At 38.9% G+C, this 20,151-nt stretch overlaps 1 protein-coding gene across 1 annotated transcript in view; it reads right to left on the reverse strand.

Annotated features, from left to right (window-relative positions):
- The window catches only part of CSMD3 (CUB and Sushi multiple domains 3), a 1,635,173-nt gene that overhangs the window by 1,070,254 nt on the left and 544,768 nt on the right, over positions 1–20,151 (reverse strand). Inside the window, exon 5 of the mRNA XM_073632169.1 lies at positions 19,569–19,776. Within this exon, the coding sequence (XP_073488270.1) occupies positions 19,569–19,776 (208 nt within the window). The remainder of the gene's footprint in view (positions 1–19,568; positions 19,777–20,151) is intronic.

Consider the following 20,151-nt stretch of genomic DNA (forward strand, 5'->3'; position numbering starts at 1 on the left):
CATTAACTTTAGGGAGCTCCAGAAATGTGTTGGAAGATTCATTTCTAAATGGGGTCAAGCCAGACTTGTCAGATATTGCTTAAAAGGCTGTCGTCATTTGCACCTAATGAATACGATGTGCATTTGTTTTCTTTTATGAAATAAAATTACCTTGGCACATGATGTATATGGCTTATTCTAGATTTCTACTGGGGTTTCCTGTGTTAAGCTACACAGTAATGGAGGTCAAAGATGCAATTAAGCTGTGGCACACAGAACAACTTCTCAATCCAGCTGATTTGATTAAGGTCAGGTCTTGCACATTACAAATACATTTGTAGCTTTGGGTAATAATCCATTCTCAGAACCTTTAACATTAACTGGATGCTTTGAAAAATAGCTCTAAACAGGTTGAAAGGGGGTAATCACATTCTGTTACAAAGGGAAAAAAAACACTTCCAGAAACTTTATTCAAAATTATAGGTCATTGTATGCTTTTCAGATTTAATACCAACATAATCAAACACTAAACTAAAATGTTTAAATGACTCAACATTTGACCATGTTCTAAAATCTTTTTTTAACCTGATAGTGTTCCTGAAATATGTCTAAAGAGCATAAAGTGAATGCTTTCTTGGGAACATTTTAACCGGCTCAACCATAAAGAAAGGGGATGTTAACATATTCATTTGCTATTAAGAGCCCATTCATTTGAACAGATTGTGGTACATTTAACATGTTCGAACCATGCCCAATGTTCTTAAAGTCCTTGAATGAAACGCCGTCATATGAGTACACAAACGCAATGTTTTTTGACAACAAGGACTGAGCGCGCCCCTATTAAAGCACGCTCTTATAAGTTAAAACAACCAGTGCTGAAGGAAGTATGTAGGCTGCCATTGATGACCTCCCTATTAAAAATGCTAGCTGCCAGCCAGTCATGCTGATTCAGTAGCTCAAATTGTGTTTAAAGCCTAACAATGAACTTCTGTTATTTGCTCCCTTGCTCTTATTATTGAAAATGATGTGTTCAATAAATTATCTGTTCAATAAATTATTGTATTGTCAACCCACATTAGGAAATTAGGAACTGAGTGTATTTCTGGCAGACTAACAATTTTGTTTGCGAGCTCTTAAAAGGGACTAAAAATGGGGGACAATGCATGAATTACAGAGAATGTTTAATTATGAATCACTGGACCAAAATATGTATGCAACTCACAATTAACTGCTTCAGGACCGCCCACCCCACATTTACTGCAGCCCGACTGTGCAAAACGACGTACATGTACGTTGTTTCCTCTTCCTGGGTCTAGAGATCATGTGTGCTCTGATGGAGACCAGGTCTCACTGTGATTGGACACAGCGGGAGCTAATCAGTGGGTCCATCACCTGCAATGGCCGTCGGGACCTGCCGATTGTTCGCTGAAGAGGCAGAACAGCGATCTGCCTATGTAAAAAAGGCAGACCGCTGTTCTGTCAGAGAGGAAGAGAGAGATGTGGTGTTCCTGCTATTTAGGAACACAGATGTCTCTCTTCCTCCAGTCAGTCCACCCCCCACACAGTTAGAAAGCACACCCTAGGAGCACATTTAACCCTTTGATCGGCCCTTATGTTAATCTCTGCCCTGCCAGGGTCATTTATACAGTGACAGTACATTTTTTTTTAGCACTGATCACTGTATTGGTGTCACTGATCCCCAAAAAGTCACTTAGTGTCCGATTTGTTGGCCGCAATTTTACAGTCCTGCTAAAAACCACCATCACTAGTAAAAATAAAAATAAAAATGCCATAAAAATATCCCATAGTTTGTAGATGCGATAACTTTTGTGCAAACCAATCAATATACGCTAATTTGGATTTTTTTACCAAAAATATGTAGCAGAATACATATTGGCCTAAATTGATGAAGAAATTAGATTTTTTACATATTTTTATTGGATATGTTTTATAGCAGAAAGTAAAACATATTGTTTTTTTTTCAAAATTGTTGCTTTTTTTGTTTATAGCGCAAAAAATTAAAACTGCAGAGGTGATCACATACCACCAGAAGAAAGCTCTATTTGTGGGAAAAAAAAGACAATTTTGTTTGGGTATAGTGTAGCACTACTGCGCAGTTATCAGTTAAAGTAACACAGTGCAGTATTGCAAAAAATGCCCTGGTCATTAAGGGGGTAAAACCTTCCGGGGCTAAAGTGATTAAAGCACAAAGTCAGAACTTTACACATGTTCAAGATCAGTGACTGAGAAAAAAATGACACCACTGGATGGATATAGAACACTAGATAGAACACTAGTATTTATAAAAATAGAGGTAAGCAATGGCAGCTTGAACATTTCTCAGATAAAGTAGCCCTTTAAGATATGCCCTGATTCTTTATCTCTCAGTCAGTTGCAACTACACAAACTGGCTTAAGTTCCTTTGTTAAATGAAAGTGATGATGACATTTTTAACCCACCTAAATCCTTGAGGAGTCATATATATTATGTGACCAGACTCAACAATATGACCCCTTGACCTGTTAGCGGCTGCTCCAGTCCCAAGCTTCCCACTTTAAGTACTATTACAGTTGCTTGGTTACCATGGTAGAAAATGAAAATCTGTTGATCACTTTTGACCTATGCATATAAAATACAGCTACAGGATGTACAAATAAATAGGAATAAAGAGTTAATGCAATGCTGGATAATAATTTGCTTTTCAAGTCAACCCTCAAAAATGTAGTACAGCATAAATATTCACTAAGGCAGTACTGAGATTTTGTATTTTGTCACAGAAATCTATAATTCTGATTTATCAAACCTATTGTTTCATATACAGATCTGGGTACTAATAAAGGATTTAAACTAATTAAACTTTAAGAGATATTCACCTGTCCATCCTTCTACTAGACCTGCACTGCTCTGTCCACAGGGATCCAAAGCTAAAGCCAACACTGCAAACTCTCCCAAGCAGTTCCTCGCTTTTTATGTGCATGCATTTAAAAAAATCCCATCTATTATGTCTGTCTCTTCAAAAGAACTAATAGACAGTTTCTTTGTAAAAGAAGCAAGGGACCCCATGCGCCACACGGAGTGGATCTGGTAGGAGCATGGACAGGTAGGTATAACACATTTGTGGGTAATGAGGGATAACCTAAATGATGACTATACAAAAAATATTTATTCTTTAAACAACGCTGATGTTAGTAAAAAAATGTTGTTAAAAAGAGCAGCCTGTAAAAAAGCATGCAGTTATCTATCCCAATGCCTGTGCCGTTGATTTTCACAGATATATTATTTTGAGATATGGTGACTGAAATGTCTTCAGCATCCAACATCTCTGGAACACTGTGATTCCATCTACAGGCCCTCTAAATCACTATAGAATTCACTAGGGATATAGCAGCCAGCAGATGGAACTACAACAGCAATCAGCCATCCAGCACAATTCTTTTGTAGAAGATTTTTCAGCTGTTGGAACTCTAAAAGACACCAAATATTGGAAGTGTAGGCAGAAGAGCAGGTAAGTATTAAAGTATCAGTCCAGCCCAAACTTATTTTCTTATTTCAGTGTAAAATCATTGTTAGCAGTCCAGGAAGTAAGATACAATCCCTATAAAAGAGCCCCAGGTAGCAGTCAAAAAACAGCCAAAGGTTCTAATCCTTTAACACTCTTTTTTTAAATTAAATTAACAAAATGAGAGTGGATAGATGGACAATGGATACAGACAAAAAATATGCAACCACTATTTTTGCACAAATAGGTATATAACAGATATTAAAAGTCAGCATTTTAGATGCCTTTGCCATGGGATTAAAATAAGGAAATTATTCTGAAAACCTTTCAAGGAAACCCTTTGGGAGAAAGGAGGAGGACTGATGTTGTGTGCTATAGGGTAAAAGTATACTGTTCTTTTAATGGCACCAGTGAGACAGTAAACAGCACCAAGGTGTTTTTTCTTCAGTGGTTTGTTTGGAGAAAAGTAATATTCCACCAGTGCTAACAACTATTAGTCTATTTGGGTGTCCTGCATTCTCCGTCTCACTATAATTGCTGCATATTTCACCTGAGGGTGAGATGATAATCACTGCTGGCAAAGGAAACACTAATGCCTAACTGTTTACTAAATTTGTGTCTTGTTTGGCAGTTATATTTCTTTTATCCCTCCTATAATAATCATTAAATGTGCTGTATATTGTTTCTTTTTAATGGATAACTAAAGCCATTGCATTGCATATTTTTCACATTCTTAGATATGCTGGCTGCATTAACTTTGTTTTTTTCAGACTAAGAATGTTTTCAGCAAGTACAGAAAATACTTTTTACCAGAACTAGTCTGGTCAAGAAATGAGCTGGAAACTTTAAACAATCCTACCATCTTTCTGTAAACTACAATTCCCCATACCCCCATGTAATGGAAAGGAATAAAGGAAGACATGCCCAGCCTGTGTCCAGAGAGAGGATGTGTTTTAATTGCAGGATTAACATTTTATGAAAAGAAAATTGAAACAAAAATATAAAGGAAAAATCTCTAAATAAAGATAGTGAATGCAACCGCCACATCCTGGAGCTTGTAAGATGCAATATATTAAATTTTTTTGGGTTTAGATACTTTAATGAAGTTATGCTTTAATTAAAAGATATACTAATAGAAAAACTGAGACTATAATATCAATTTGGTTTATTTGGCATAGTTTTAAGGCTTGCCAATTGTACTTCAAAACCATATTGGTCAGATAATCAAGTTTTGTTTTTTAAATGTCCCTTATTTCATTGAACAAATTAAAGACCGACTAGCTTTTTAAATCAGTGTCAATCTAAGCTGTAGTCTGTGCTGGCTGGAAAGATCGGCATGTAATTCCCCACACATTATAACTAATTTGAAAATTTGTGTGAAATATGTAATAACACATATTTACAATGGTTCCTTATCCATCAATTTTCTAATGGAAATGTCTTAGTGCACTTTTGTATAAAGGCTTCATTTAAATGGCTTAAATGTGTTCTTTACTGACCTAGCATAAAGATCTGCTTCCAGTCTACATTAATTTTACTTGGATCTCTGTATCCTCTGACCTCGAAAAACATATGCATTCATCCTTGTCTGATCAATAGATTAGCACATGAGTAAGTACTTAAGCTCCCTCAATTGGCACTAATTAACCCTTTGCCTCTCAATGACAGACATGTGGTGAAGAGCTCAACCTTATCCTGACACAGAGCAACCAAAGGACTAATCATAAGTTCTGGGTGAAACTTATTAAACCTTTTTCAACCATATATTGAACCCCTTATACATTAATTTAGTACTTAGTTGATGGGGTTATCCCTTGAAATAGAAGAATCGCTGAATCATGTCATCCTACTACCTTTTGGCAGCCCTCAGCATAGTGCAAGTACAGAACTCAACCTAATTTTTAGACCTCAAAGAGACAACATAGCTGGGAAAAGGAGAAATCTGTCAATAAAGAAAATTCTTTCTACCTTCTATTTAATTATGTTTAAGTTAAATCTCAGCACCAGCAAAAGGTTCTAACTTTTGTCAGATTTTTAAAGCAGTCTGTGGTCCCTGTCAGGTAGACCTACCCTTACTTTCAGATGATCACACAAGAAGTGGGAGTTCTCTGCAATGGGAACATAGATGGCAGTAAAACCTGCTAGAAGTTAAAACACTTTGCCAGTATACTTAAAAAAAGACCATCTATGCACCCATTTGAGAAATTTTATGTTATCTTGATGACCACAAAGAAACTGATTGCTCGTTCACACAAACGTACAAAAGTTTGTGTACTGAGTTGCATAGTGTAGGGGAGTAGAGATGGGCCGAACACCCCGAACAGGGGAAAAGTTTTGCCCCAAACCGAAAACTCTATTGAAGTCTATGGGAGCAGAACCTGAGAAATCAAAAGTCCCTATTTTCCAGGCTTATATGCAAGTAATTGGCCATAAAAAGGGTACTGCCCTGGGGGGACATGTATCAATGCTAACAATTTTCTAAAAACTATCCTTTTTAAAGGAGCAGTGATTTCAATGATGCCTAAAGTGAAACAATAAAAATCTAAAGAATAGTGCCTGCAGGGGTCCCCTTAGTCTGCCTGTAAAGTGGCGCATCTGTAGCATACATAGAACCCGCTGCAGCAAAAATGACATTTCTAAAGAAAATCACATTTAAATTGACTCACAGTTGCAATTGCTGGCATAGCTATTAAATAAATAAAAAAAAATGTGGGGTCCCCACCCCCAGTCCATACCAGGCCTTTCGGGTCTGGTATGAATTTTAGGGGAACCCTATACCATTTTTTTAAATGGTGTGGGGGGGCCCCAAAATCCTCACCAAACCCCTATCTGAGCACACAGCCTGGCAGACCAGGAAAGGGGGGACGAGCAAGCGCCCCCTCAAACCACACCAGGCTACATGCCCTCAACCTGGGGGAGGGTGCATTGATGGGGACATGGGTCTCTTCCCCAGAACACTGGGCTGTGATTGTGTGTGTCTGCAGGCAGGGGGCTTATCAGAATCTGGAAGCCCCCTTTAACAACCCCCCCATGTGAATGGGTATGGGGTGCATAGTACCCCTACCCATTCACCAAGAAAAGTGTAGAAAATAAATAAAAACAGTAGACAGGTTTTTGACAATTTCTTTAATAAAAAATCTCTAAAATAAAACGTCCAGAGATGTAAATCAAATGCCCGCAGCCACCACCGGACCCCAAAAAGCAAAAAATGCTCTGTTGTCAATGAAGGCCAACCACCTACTGCACTCTGCTGTTTGTCTGTTCTTATATAGGTAAGGGACAGAGTCAATTGGCGATGTCACCTGGTGGCTCCACCCCCTTGTGACATCACCGACCCAGCATGCACCGTTTTGTGATACCACAAGGGGTGGAGCCACCAGGTGACATCACCCCTTACCTATATAAGCACTGTCAAATGGAGGAGCCTGAAGTAGACGGTCAGCCTTCAGTGACAATGGAGTCACTCCGTTTTTTTTTTGTTTTTTTTGTCGGTCTGGCGGCAGGTGGTGGATCTACATTGGAGGACATTGTTTTTTTATTTTTTTTTAATAAAGGAATTGTCAAAAACCTGTCTACAGTTTTTATTTTAAGAGAAGTGCCACAATAGAAAATGTTTACAAATGGTACCTTCATCCCAACAATATGAAAGAAAAATTGAGAAGGGGAGGCTATAGTGGACTTTAGAGGTACCGTACAACAACTGAATTAGTTAGTCATGTGTAAAATACATTTTATTACAAAAATATACATCTTTACCAATAACTTTTTTTAACACTGGCAATGATCATCAAGAGAGCTCTAGTTCTATGGTCACACTGAGGTGTGGCAACTAGATCATTATCACCATCTGTGTATTGGTTGCTCTACGTGTTTCACAGGTCACATTTACCGCTTCTTCAGGAGCTATATTGTACACATACACAAGGATTTAAGGCGATTATCATATACCCAGAAATGCCAAGCCATCGGAGGCCAAGGGAGGATGGCCCACCTCGGAGGGCTTGGGAGCCCCTAACAAGGCACAGGACACCTTGTGTATGTGTACAATATAGCTCCTAAAGAAGCGGTAAATGTATCCCACGAAACACGTAGAGCAACCAGTACACAGATGGTGATAATGATCTAGTTGCCACACCTCGGTGTGACCAAAGAACTAGAGCTCTCTTGATTATCATTGCCAGTTTTTAAAAAAAAACTTTATTGTTAAAGATATATTTTACAAATGACTGTTTATTTCAATTGTTGTACGGTACCACTAGGGTCCACTATAGCCCCCCTTCTCAATTTTTCTTTCATATAGTTTTTATTTGTTTTTGACACTTTTTTGGTTAATGAGAAGGTCTACAATGTGCCCCATACTCATTCACATGGAGGGGGTGGGATATGGGGTCCACCTTGTTAAAGGGGGCTTCCAGATTCTGATAAGCCCTTGCCTGCAAACCCCAACAACCACAGCTCAGGGTTGTGGGGAAGAGACCTTTGTCCCCATCAAGATGGAGACAAGGTGCTTTCGGGTGCGGGGGCTGCCCCGTTCGCCCAACTCTAGTAGTGAGGGTGGTGTGATGCATTGTTAAAGGGCATCACACTGTTTATTTATTTTACTTTGTTGAAGTGTCCCAAAATGACACATCATTCAAGTCTATGCAGCACACCACACCTCCATGCAATGTAATGGTGTGAAAAGGGTACATAAAAAACAATTGTTTTCATGTGTCCTTGCATTGAGCCTGGAATAACCACTTCAGCCCCAGAAGGTTTACCCCCCTTCATGACCAGGTCATTTTTTGCAATGCGACACTGCGTTACTTTAACTGACAATTATGCAGTCGTGCAATGCTGTACCCAATTAAAATGTATGTCCTTTTTACCCCACAAATAGAGCTTGGTGGTGTTTGATCACCTCTGCGTTTTTTATTTTTTGCGCTATAAACAAAAAAACTAAAATTTTGAGAAAATAACTATATTTTTTACTTTCTGCTATAAAACATATCCAATAACATTTATTCATCAATTTAGGCCAATATGTATTCTACTACATAATTTTGGTAACAAAATCCCAATAAGTGTATATTGATTGGTTTGCACAAAAGTTATAGCGTCTACAAACTATGGGATATATTTATGAAACTTTTATTTATTCCTTTATTTTTCCTAGTAATGATGGTGATCAGTGATTTTTAGAGGGACTGCGACATTGCAACGGACAAATCAGACACCTAACTGACAATTTTTAGGGACCAGTGACATCAATACAGTGAGCCGCGCTAAAAAAATGCACTGTCATTGTACTAATGACACTGGCAGGGAAAGGGTTAACATCAGGGGCGATTAAAGGGTTAAATGTGTCCCTAGGGGGTGATTTTTAACTGTGTGGGAGGTGCTTTGACTGGGGAAAGAAAGAGATCCGTGTTTTTGCTGAGCAGAAACACAAGATCTCTCCATTTTGCCCCGTACACACAATCGGACATTCCGACAACAAAATCCATCGGATTTTATCCGACAGATGTTGGCTCAAAATCGTCTTGCATACACATGGTCACATAAATCTTGTCAGAAATTCCGAACATCAAGAACGTGGTGACGTACAACACATACAACGAGCCGAGAAAAAGGAAATTCAATAGCCAGTGCGGCTCTTCTGCTTGCGTGGAACTTTGTGCGGCGGAATTGTGTACACATGATTGGAATTTACGACAACAGATTTTGTTGTCGGAAAATTTGAGATCCAGATCTCAAATTTTGTGTGATGGAAATTCCGATGGAAAATATCTGATGGAGCCTACACACGGTCGGAATTTCTGACAACAAGCTCCCATCGAACATGTATGGGGCATTACCCTCTCACAGAGCATATTACATTGATTACATAGGCAGACCGCCCTTCTGCCTTTTCTGTGAATGATCGGTGGGTCCCAGCAGTCATTGCATCCGCTGATTGGCTCCCGAGCGGGTTGCTGGTGGCGTGAGTGTGCACCCCAGACCTTGTGCACAAAATCACATACAGGTATGGGATTTTGCACAGCCGGGCCACCTTGCCGCAGTATATCTGCACAGGGCGGTCCGGAACCTGTTAATCTGTGCAGCTTATTGCAGCTCTAACAGATTCGTGTGAATGGATCCAGATGGAAGATCTCTCCAATTGAAACAGCAACAACAACAGAAAATTGACAAAGGTTCTAAGTTCCTTCACTCTGGGTTATGCCATAATGTACCAGTAGTTTAAAGTGTCTAATGATGTTGATTTTTCCTTTTTGCATTAATAATTCCATGTCTCAATCATCAGCAGTGAAAAGTTTTGGTCTTTAAAGCAGAATTAATCATTTATATTTCTAAGGCCCCCCAGATGGGTTATTCCATAATACACAGCATATTAGTACATTAATGCAGACTTACAGTCATATGGTGTTCTCCAGCTCAGTGCTGGGACTGATTAGGTGGGCCCCCACTGGAGATAAACCCGCCCCAGCACACATATACCACAACAAAGATGGAGTTTTGTATGGCTTGAGGAAGGAGCAAGCATGCTACGAATGCGAAGCCGCCTCCTCTCATCCTGCACCTGGAAGTGATGTCATCTCCGATGTCCCCTCTGTTCCCTGCTGTTCCCATAGGCTGCAAATGCTTGAATCCACCCGTACGAGCTGTCAGCTGCACTTAAGAGGCATGGATGTTTATGAGAAAACCACCCCCAGATTTTGCTGCAGGATTACTCTCATGCTTGTGTTTATGCTCCTTTTGTGAGTAGTTTCACTTTTGAGTTATCATTAAATGATTTACCAATACTGCACTTAGAGGCGCTGTGTTTCTTTTCTTTTGTTGCATTGCAGAGACTGCTTCTAGCTCTTTACACTGGCTGCCCTTAGTACTGGTACACGAATTCCTCTCCCTCTTCATCTTAGAGACTGTTGCTATGGACTTTGTCCCTCCTATTGAGAGACTTTTTAATCACATTTTTTTGATCTGTGTACACCTGCAGGGTCTCTCCTCAAATGAGCACTGAGTTTATTTTTTGTCAGTTGATTACACATCAACTTTACTTCCACTTTAAAAGAAAGTGTGAGGGCTGCTATTGCTGACCTTCTTATGTTGATGAGATGCTGATCCAATGGCTTCAGTACTCTCGGAACATGCATGCAGATTTCAAATACTAATCTTTAACTTATTTGCTGATTTTCCCTGGTCAATCTCAAAGCACTGAAACCAGGGACAGTCAGAAAACTGGCAATTTCAGAAACGATGTAGGGCATTTTCCTCTTGAAAAAAAAAATGATTTTATATATATATTTTTTTTAATTCTGTAACTGTATCTGACAGTTAGGGCTTGTTTGCATTAGTGTTTTTTTTTTTGGGGGGGGGGTGATAAAACCATGCGGTTGAGCGGTGGCTTTACCACCCCTCAACCTCTCCCCCTGTAGCTGCAGAGACAACGGCCATGATGCTTTGCTTCACAGCTACAGAAGAAATTATACCCCCTGTCACCCACCGATCACAGCCCATTAATGTCAATGGGAACACTCTGCAACCACCTGCAACCATATACAATGAATGTGGCTGCTGTGTGCTAGTGTGGGTTCCAAAAGGTTAAAGCAGGCAGGGGGAGGTGACGCAACACCTCCTCACTGCCTGTCAAATAGATTGCCCCAGACAGCATTACTATTGTGAATGAGCCCTTAAGGTATTATCCCAAAACTGAAGTGGTATCTGTAAGTTGAAATGTATTTCATGAGTGAACCTCTAGTCACCTGCACTGTCATAGTGATCTCATGCTATGTAATGACACTTACAGGTTCCTAATCATTTGTAGAGGCCTTTAGCTGTCAGTGACAGTCCAGTGTGACAGCTTGCAGCGAGTACTGTGCATGCTTCTAGCTATCAAATGAAGGATACAAGTCAATGTACCTTGCAAAGTTAATCTGCAAATTGCAGATGTCCAGTGGATCAGCAAAGCATGCAAATCACATTACATTATATACAGATGACCACTGGAGAAAGTATCAGTATGTAAAATACAATCAGTTAAAATTTACAATATTGTGTGCTTTCTAAAAGTATAATTTTGTTTTTCTTTACAGCATCCTGTTTATTTCTTTCCTTAAGTTATTTTTTTTTGGGGGGGGGGTTAGTATTTGAAGTCATACATTGCCTGGCTTTCAGAGAATAGTTAGTTGTTAAACCTGTGACTATTTCCGTGACAAAAAAGTGGATGGACCACCAATGGAGAGAGCAGATTGAAAAATCAGACAATATCCAAGCACCTTCATTTTAGTTATAGGTAAAATACAGTATTGCGGGACACTTAAAATGCTCTGAATTGCTGTCTGGAGATCATTGTGCTATACTGTTTCAATTTACCCTGCTGTATATTTTTAGTTCACTAACAAATAGATTTTTGTGTACATACTGCTGACCTCAAAATATCAAACAGCTTTAAATTATATGCTGTACATTTGAAGAAACCCAGATAAATATATAGCACCTCACGCTTGGTATATTTGAGAGAAGTAAGCACAAGATTACATGTTTCTAGGACAACATAACTGTTCTTGACCTCAATATATTCCAGAGATTCAAAAATAAGGTCATACCAAGGTGTTTTTCTATGAACTCTTTAGGAGTCGCATACAGTATACATTTTGATTGCTTGTATAGTTTTAATAAATTAAATGTGTTGATTCTTTCTCTGTTACATGTTCGAACTAAGAAACAGGAATAAGTAAAAATCAATTGTAGGGACCCTGTGCATTTTATGTTCTTTTGCATCTCTTAGGTTGTTTCCTTGCCAAGCTGTCCCAAGGTGTGCCTACATAATTGTGTTTTTAGGATTACCACAATCATACCATATACCGGCAACTGTCCATATTTCCTGTAGGCTGTGTCAGTAATATAATAATGTGCTGATTGCCTCCCAGCCAATCTCTGAATGCTTTTACTTGGTACTATATGTTAGCTAAGCATTTTGCGGGTAAAAAAAATGTGCGCAATCATTATTTTTTTTCTTAGGAGTCTGTAAATGCATTACACCCATGATCAACAGATCACAGGTCCAATCTCAGGCTCCTGCAGACTGTCTGTGTAGCTGTCACAGTTACTGAATGACAGGAAGAATCAATGAACTTTTGAGCTCTCACCAGTGTGGACATCAAAACTTATCCTTTAAAGGCTTGGAGGAACCTTCTGGAGGGTCTAGTGTAGGGGTAGACAACCTAGGCAATCTAGCTGTAGTGCCTCTAGGAGTCATGTAAATGGCTGTAATGCCCGCATACACACAAGTGGACTTCTCGTTGGACTGAACTCTGAAGGACTTTTCAACGGAATTCAGACGAAACGGACTTGCCTACACAGGATCCCACCAAAGTCCAATCGTTTCAAACGTGATGACTTACGACCAGACTAGAAAAGGAAGTTCAATAGTTAGTACCCAATAGCTGCCCTTGCGTTGTTTTCTGTCCGTCGGACTACCATACAGACGAACATTTTTTTCAATAGGAATCGAGTCCGTTGGAAAGATTTGAAACATGTTCTATTTCTAAGGTCCGTCAGATTTTTCAACAGGAAAGGTCCGATGAAGCCCACACATGATCAGAATGTCAAATGGATTTGTTCCATCTGACCTTTTCTGCCAGAAAGTCCGCTCGTGTGTACGCAGCATTAGAGTCTTGCAATGCCTCATAGTATTTGTAGTTTTACTATAGCTGGAGTGCTGAGGTTGCCTACCCCGGTCTAGTGGATTTATTTTGTAAAGTCTTCCAGTATGTAATGTCTTCTCTAACTACCCACCTAACATTAGCTATGCCTATGGGGCTTCATGCATTAAAAAAAAAAAAAAAAAAAGCTAAACCCCAGTGGCTCTATAAGTGTTTTAATATTAAACCTAAATCCTAATCCTGGTACAAAAAATATAGCAGAACCTCCGCTGGTGGACATGTTACCATAGCATGAAGCGAAATTGACCAATTTTAATTGGACGATTCCTCCTAGACTGGATTTGCTTGCTGCATTTTTTATATTAAAGCTGAACTCGGGCAAACAACTAAATGCTTAGATTAAATGCATAGATGGGTGCTGTCTTATCTGGTAAAGGATGTGTATTTCTGCCCATTTGGCTCTGAGAATTATTCCAGCCCATCACACAACAAAGCCAAGCAGATGACACCACTTCTTCTATCACAGGTAGGGACTTTAGAGTGGTGCCCTACCTCTTGTGCAAGCATTCTGAGTAAATAGTAAAAGGCAACACCAGACTGGTAAGGCAAATTTTCTGCTCACTCTTTCTCCACCTAATAGAATGTTCACTCTCAAAACATCTGCATGCAGAATGCTTTAATATCTCCTAGTCCTACCCTTCGCTCTCCTAGTCTAAGTGCTGCTGTATAGGAGATTGCAAGAGGCTTATAATGAGTCATATTTGTGTACATAAAATATTTGCATAAAAACAAATGATTTAATATTGAATACAAAGTTATTCATGTGTTTCTTTTTTTTATCTGCCTGCAGTTCACCTTTTTAAATCTACTCTAATTACGTTTTCTCTTGTACATTGTTCTAAAAGACATTGTTAAAAAGGATTCAAGTGATTAGAGTTCTTATTTGAGTATAGAAAGGAGAAATTTTACACCCTAAGCAGGCATTGGTGTATTAAAATAATCAACACATCTAGTAGACATTTTCTTAGCACTATATCTGTATCTACATGGCCTGACTGAGCAGGCACTGCAATTTCCTTTCTTAAAAAGACAGGCTAATGTTTCTAAACCACTGGACTAAACATGAAACATGGTAATTGCTTAATCAGTTTATAACTATTTAGGACACAGTGGAAGGTGCAATAATAACTTTGTACACGCTACAGAATATCTCCAATGTAAATACACACATTTGCAAATACAAATATATGGAAAAGCCACAAGTCAAAATCAATATATATATATATATATATATATATATATATATATATACATTATCTCACAAAAGTGAATACACCCCTCATATTTTTGTAAATATTTTATTATATCTTTTCATGTGACAACACTGAAGAGATTAAGAGATTACACTTTGCTACAATGTAAATTAGTGACTGTGCAGCTTGTATAACAGTGTAAATTTGCTGTCCCCTCAAAATAACTCAACACACAGCCATTAATGTATAAACCGCTGGCAACAAAGGTGAGTACACCCCTACATGAAAATGTCCAAATTGGGCCCAAAGTGTCAGTATTTTGTGTGGCCACCATTATTTTCCAGCACTGCCTTAACCCTCTTGGACGTGAAGTCAGAGCTTCACAGGTTGCCACTGGAGTTCTCTTCCACTCCTCCATGATGACATCATGGAGCTGGTGGATGTTAGAGACCTGCACTCCTCCACCTTCCTTTTGAGGATGCCCCACAGATGCTCAATAGGGTTTAGGTCTGGAGAAATGCTTGGCCAGTTCATCACCTTTATCCTCAGCTTCTTTAGCAAGGCAGTGGTCGTCTTGGAGGTGTGTTTGGGGTAGTTGTCATGTTGGAATACTGCCCTGCGGCCCGAAGTGAGCAGATCATGCTCTGCATCAGTATGTTACAGTACATGTAGACATTTATGGTTCCCTCAATGAACTGTAACTGTGCCAGCAGCACTAATGCAGCCCCAGACCATGACACTCCCACCACCATTCTTGACTGTAGGCAAGACACACTTGTCTTTGTATTCCTCACCTGGTTGCTGCCACACATGCTTGACACCATCTGAACCAAATAAGTTCATCTTGGTCTCATCATACCACAGGACATGGTTCCAGTAATCCATGTCCTTAGTCTGCTTGTCTTCAGGAAACTGTTTGCGGGCTTCCTTGTGCATCATCTTTAGAAGAGGCTTCCTTCTGGTACGACAGTAATGCAGATCAATTTGATGCAGTGTGCAGAGTATGGTCTGAGCACTGACAGGCTGAGCCCCCACCCTTTCAACCCCTGCAGCAATGCTGGCAGAAACTCATTTGTCTATTTCCCAAAGACAACCTCTGGATATGATGCTGAGCACGTGCACTCAACCTCTTTGATTGACCATGGCAAGGCCTGTTCTGAGTGGAACCTGTCCAGTTAAACCGCTGTATGGTCTTGGCCACCCTGCTGCAGCTCAGTTTCAGAGTCTTGGCAAACTTCTTATAGCCTAGGCCATACTTATGTAGAGCAACAATTTTTTTCAGCTCCTCAGAGAGTTCTTTGCCATGAGGTACCATGTTGGACTTCCAGTGACCAGTATGAGAGAGTGATAACACCAAATTTAACACACCTGCTCCCCATTCACAACTGAGACTTTGTAACACTAACAAGTTACATGACACTGGGAAGGGAAAATGGCTAATTGGACCCAATTTGGACATTTTCACTTAGGGGTGTACTAACTTTTGTTGCCAGCGGTTTAGACATTAATGGCTGTGTGTTGAGTTATTTTGAGGGGACAGCAAATTTACACTGTTATACAAGCTGTACAGTCACTACTTTACATTGTAGCAAAGTGTAATTTCTTCAGTGTTGTCACATGAAAAGATATAATAAAATATTTACAAAAATGTCAGGGGTGTACTCACATTTGTGAGATACTGTGTATATATATATATATATATATATATATATATATATATATATATATATATATATATATATATATATATATACATATATATATATATATATATATATATATATATATATATATATATATATATATATATATATATATATATACAGTTTCAATATATTCAATAATTCAGTAGCATTGAATATTCGCTATGCAAAGTGAGCACTCTCTACTCTTTATGTATATTAACCTTTATTAGTCAGTTAATGCAATTACACCATTCACTCTGATGTGGTTAATATCATATATCAACAGTTGTTAAAGCAGGGTTCCAGACAATTTATTTATTTATTTTTTTATAAAACTACCCCAGTGACAGTCACTGCTGTTTTTTTAACAATTGGCTATACTCAAAAATGTCCCCTTTTTGTTAGTTGTGCAGCATTTTTTTGTTAAGTTGTTCTCCTTATACACAGCACGGCCATCCTGACTGTGGCCATTTGAAGCCCACTGGGTCTCTCTTCTGGGATTAGGTGCATTCTGGCTACCCAGCATGCGCCTCCCAATCTCACAAAATGAGCTTGATCTCCCAATCTTGCTGATTGACTCCTGGGATTGATAACACAGCAATCCCAGGAGCCGATGCAAAAGAGGAAATGACATACCTCACTGCGGCAAGGTAGGATGGAAGTCCAGCATGAAGACATTGAAAAAGGTACAAAACGATAAAAACAAAAACTGTATCAAAAAACGAGTGGGGGTGGGGTCCTCTCTTATTCAACACATAGTTGCGTTTTTACCTGGAACTCCATGGGAGGCAAATAATTTGCATCCTCTAGTGGGCCTAGTCTATATTTAATATAGTAATTTAAAAATATCAGAACAACAAGCAATGGGGAATGTTGCCAATGGGAACACAGGTCAAAACAAATCCAAAAATTTAGTAGAGAAGGGAAGAGTTGGAACTTCAAAATTTTTCACATTGAACATTTTATTGATTTCTGCCTTTCTGTCATAAAAATACCTGCTTCTCCCATTTTTGTATGGGTGTCACAAATGAAAACTTTCACATGGAGTCACAGAGGGAAATAAAAAAGCAGAAATTGTAACACTTCCCCACTTTATCCAATTATTTCAGAGGATAAGCTTGAAAAGTTCACTTTTTTTAATGTTATGTTTTTTTCAGTTTTTACAGTATGTTCCTGGAATCCAAAGCCTTCCCCATGACACAGGAATCAATTTGGGGATTGGGGATACTTGCACTGTTATGCCCTGTACACATGGTTGGACATTGATCGGACATTCCGACAACAAAATCCTAGGATTTTTTCCGACTGATGTTGGCTCAAACTTGCCTTGCATACACACGGTCACACAAAGTTGTCAGAAAATCCGATCGTTCTGAATGCGGTGACGTAAAACACATACGTTGGGACTATAAACGGGGCAGTAGCCAATAGCTTTCATCTCTTTATTTATTCTGAGCATGCGTGGCACTTTGTGCGTCGGATTTGTGTACACACGATCGGAAATTCCGATAACGGATTTTGTTGTCGGAAAATTTTATAGCCTGCTCTCAAACTTTGTGTGTCGGAAAATCCGATGGAAAATGTGTGATGGAGCCCACACACGGTCGGAGTTTCCGACAACAAGGTCCTATCACACATTTTCCGTCGGAAAATCCGACCGTGTGTACGGGGCATAAGTTTGAACATAGGTTCATTTTAGGCCTCACCTTCATTTTTAGTTCTGTACAAACCCAGCCTTTGCTCACACAACATCTAAAAAGCGACATATCCTGAATTTTCAGTTTTACCACCTTGGGATCCTTGGGTGACCTAAACACATTTTCTTAAAAAAAATCTGCTACCAGGATATGCCAACTTGCAATAAAACAGTTGACAGTTCTTACTAAAACATGTTGCATGTCAACGAAGACAGCTGGCAAAAAAGAACAAATAAGAGTAACCATAAACATCAGTAACTGGTCACTTAGTACTTGCTGATCAGGCAGTCCCATAACTTTTCTATCTATTTACTACAGAGGGACATTTGGGCATTTTTAATGTCAGCATAACATTGGTAATGAATGATCTCTTCCAATCTCCTTCCTGCTGCTGAGCAAGCACATTTCATAGAATCATCAGACACTATCGTTTGACACCTCCACACCACACACTATTCCGGCAATGAATAAAAATGTCCAAGTTCTGTGCACAGATGTACTGTACACTGCCAGCTATCTGAAGAAAAATGTTTTGTAGAAGAAATCCAGATACAGCAAATATAGTATCCATTGATATGAATATGGTATAATCATGTGAAAGAGATTTTAGGAAATATATTTTGAACTTGCTGAGATCTGCCCAATCCTTAATATGTAAATGTTCCTCTGGAAACCTGACATCTAGAATAATTAGTTATAGGCAAATGAGATATGGCTTTTCTTTAGATAGGTTAGCATACCTGGAAATGTTTAAAAGCTAGTGAGCCTGTAATAGGTGGGTGAAGATAGTGGTTGTAGGGGGTGTAGCATACAATGGCAAACTGATGGGTTTATCAACACAGTGAAACATGGGATAATAGCAGACTGGTTTGATAGTGACAGGCATGAACTAGATTAGGTTGTATCAATGTGGTCATAATAAACAGCACTGAATAGAAAATACATATGAATAAAAAGAAGAAGAGGCAAACATGGCAATGCAAAGAACACATGGGCAACAGCAATTTGCTCAAGTGTTGCTCTTGTGAGCAACAAATGGGCAATCCTTACAATGCATGGCAATAATGATAACAGTGTCTTTAAACATTTAATTGCACGGTGCCAGAGAGAACTCAAACTGATTAGCTGGAGTCTTTGAGTGAAAGCCAGAGTTCCAGCCATGGAGATTAAGGAAGTGATTTGTGTAAATTTCAGCAACATCTAGTGGGAACATCTTGCATCTCTAGTGATAATTCATTTTGGTGTTGCAGATAATGTATTTGCTACCTGTAAAGTATATATCTAGTGCATAGCTCAGCCTCCCCTACATTGTTTATAGGGAAGCAATGGGTGCAGGGTGTAACATTTTTGTCTGTTCTATTAGCAGTGATGAGCAGAAAATAAGATGAAGCCACAGGGTAATTATTCATTTATTATTTTTTATTTATTTTTTTGCTGCATCTCAGATCTCAGAGACTGTCTGATAAACTAAATAAAAAGTACAGGCAATATTAAAGGGTCAGTTCACTCAGACTAATATTTCAGTTATACAGTCTGATGGGTTGAATCGCCTGGCTTCCAGTTATTGCAACTTTAAAATGCATTGGACCCATGTAAAAACCAGTGGTATGGCATTATCACAGGCTTAAAAATCCACATATTTATAAAGCAAAGCTGTGAAAAAGCAAAGCAGAGAGGGGAGCCTAGTCACATGACCTGTCAAAGATCTCAAAAGAAAAAAAAAATTTAACTCTTCAGTATCTATCAGAACTGAAAGCTCACTTTTTAGTGGACTAACCCTTTAGCCCACAACAGAGATGTAATAATCTTACCATATTTTTAGTGGCTCAGATCCTTCAACTTCCAAGTAATCATATTTTTCCTCCATCTGAAAATCCGTAAAAACTAGCGATATTGTGTCTCCAGGTTCTGTGACAATTGTCCATGTGCAGTCAGCGTTGTTGTGGTATTCATTAGGAAATCCAGGGCTTGAGATGATTCCATTGGTTCCTCGTACAGTGCCTCCACAAGCATCTTCAGCTGAAATATAAATAAATAACTATTTGACTAAACATCGAACAAGATACATTCAGTTTGTTTTATTTCTCATTTTCTGTCTTGAACGCTTTCATTTTCTCTGAGTATCTGCAAGATGATCTTAAAATTGGAAAATGTTGCAAAGAGGATTTTAAAAGATATGTTTAAAATTAAAATGTTATGCCTAAAACTTTAGGTCCACTGGCTACCCAGGCAGATGTCATTTTTTAAAATATCTCCCCACTCTAATACCTTTGTCCCTGAAGTACCTGTGATGGTTGTCAGAAAAAAATGGACCTGTGTGGGGCAAAAGATCTCTGTGAACAATGTACTTTATTAATACCTTATAAAGACCTTATAAGGTCTAGTGATTGTGTG

Source organism: Aquarana catesbeiana, linkage group LG05 (assembly GCF_042186555.1).
Source record: "Aquarana catesbeiana isolate 2022-GZ linkage group LG05, ASM4218655v1, whole genome shotgun sequence".
Classification (NCBI taxonomy): Eukaryota; Metazoa; Chordata; class Amphibia; order Anura; family Ranidae; genus Aquarana; species Aquarana catesbeiana.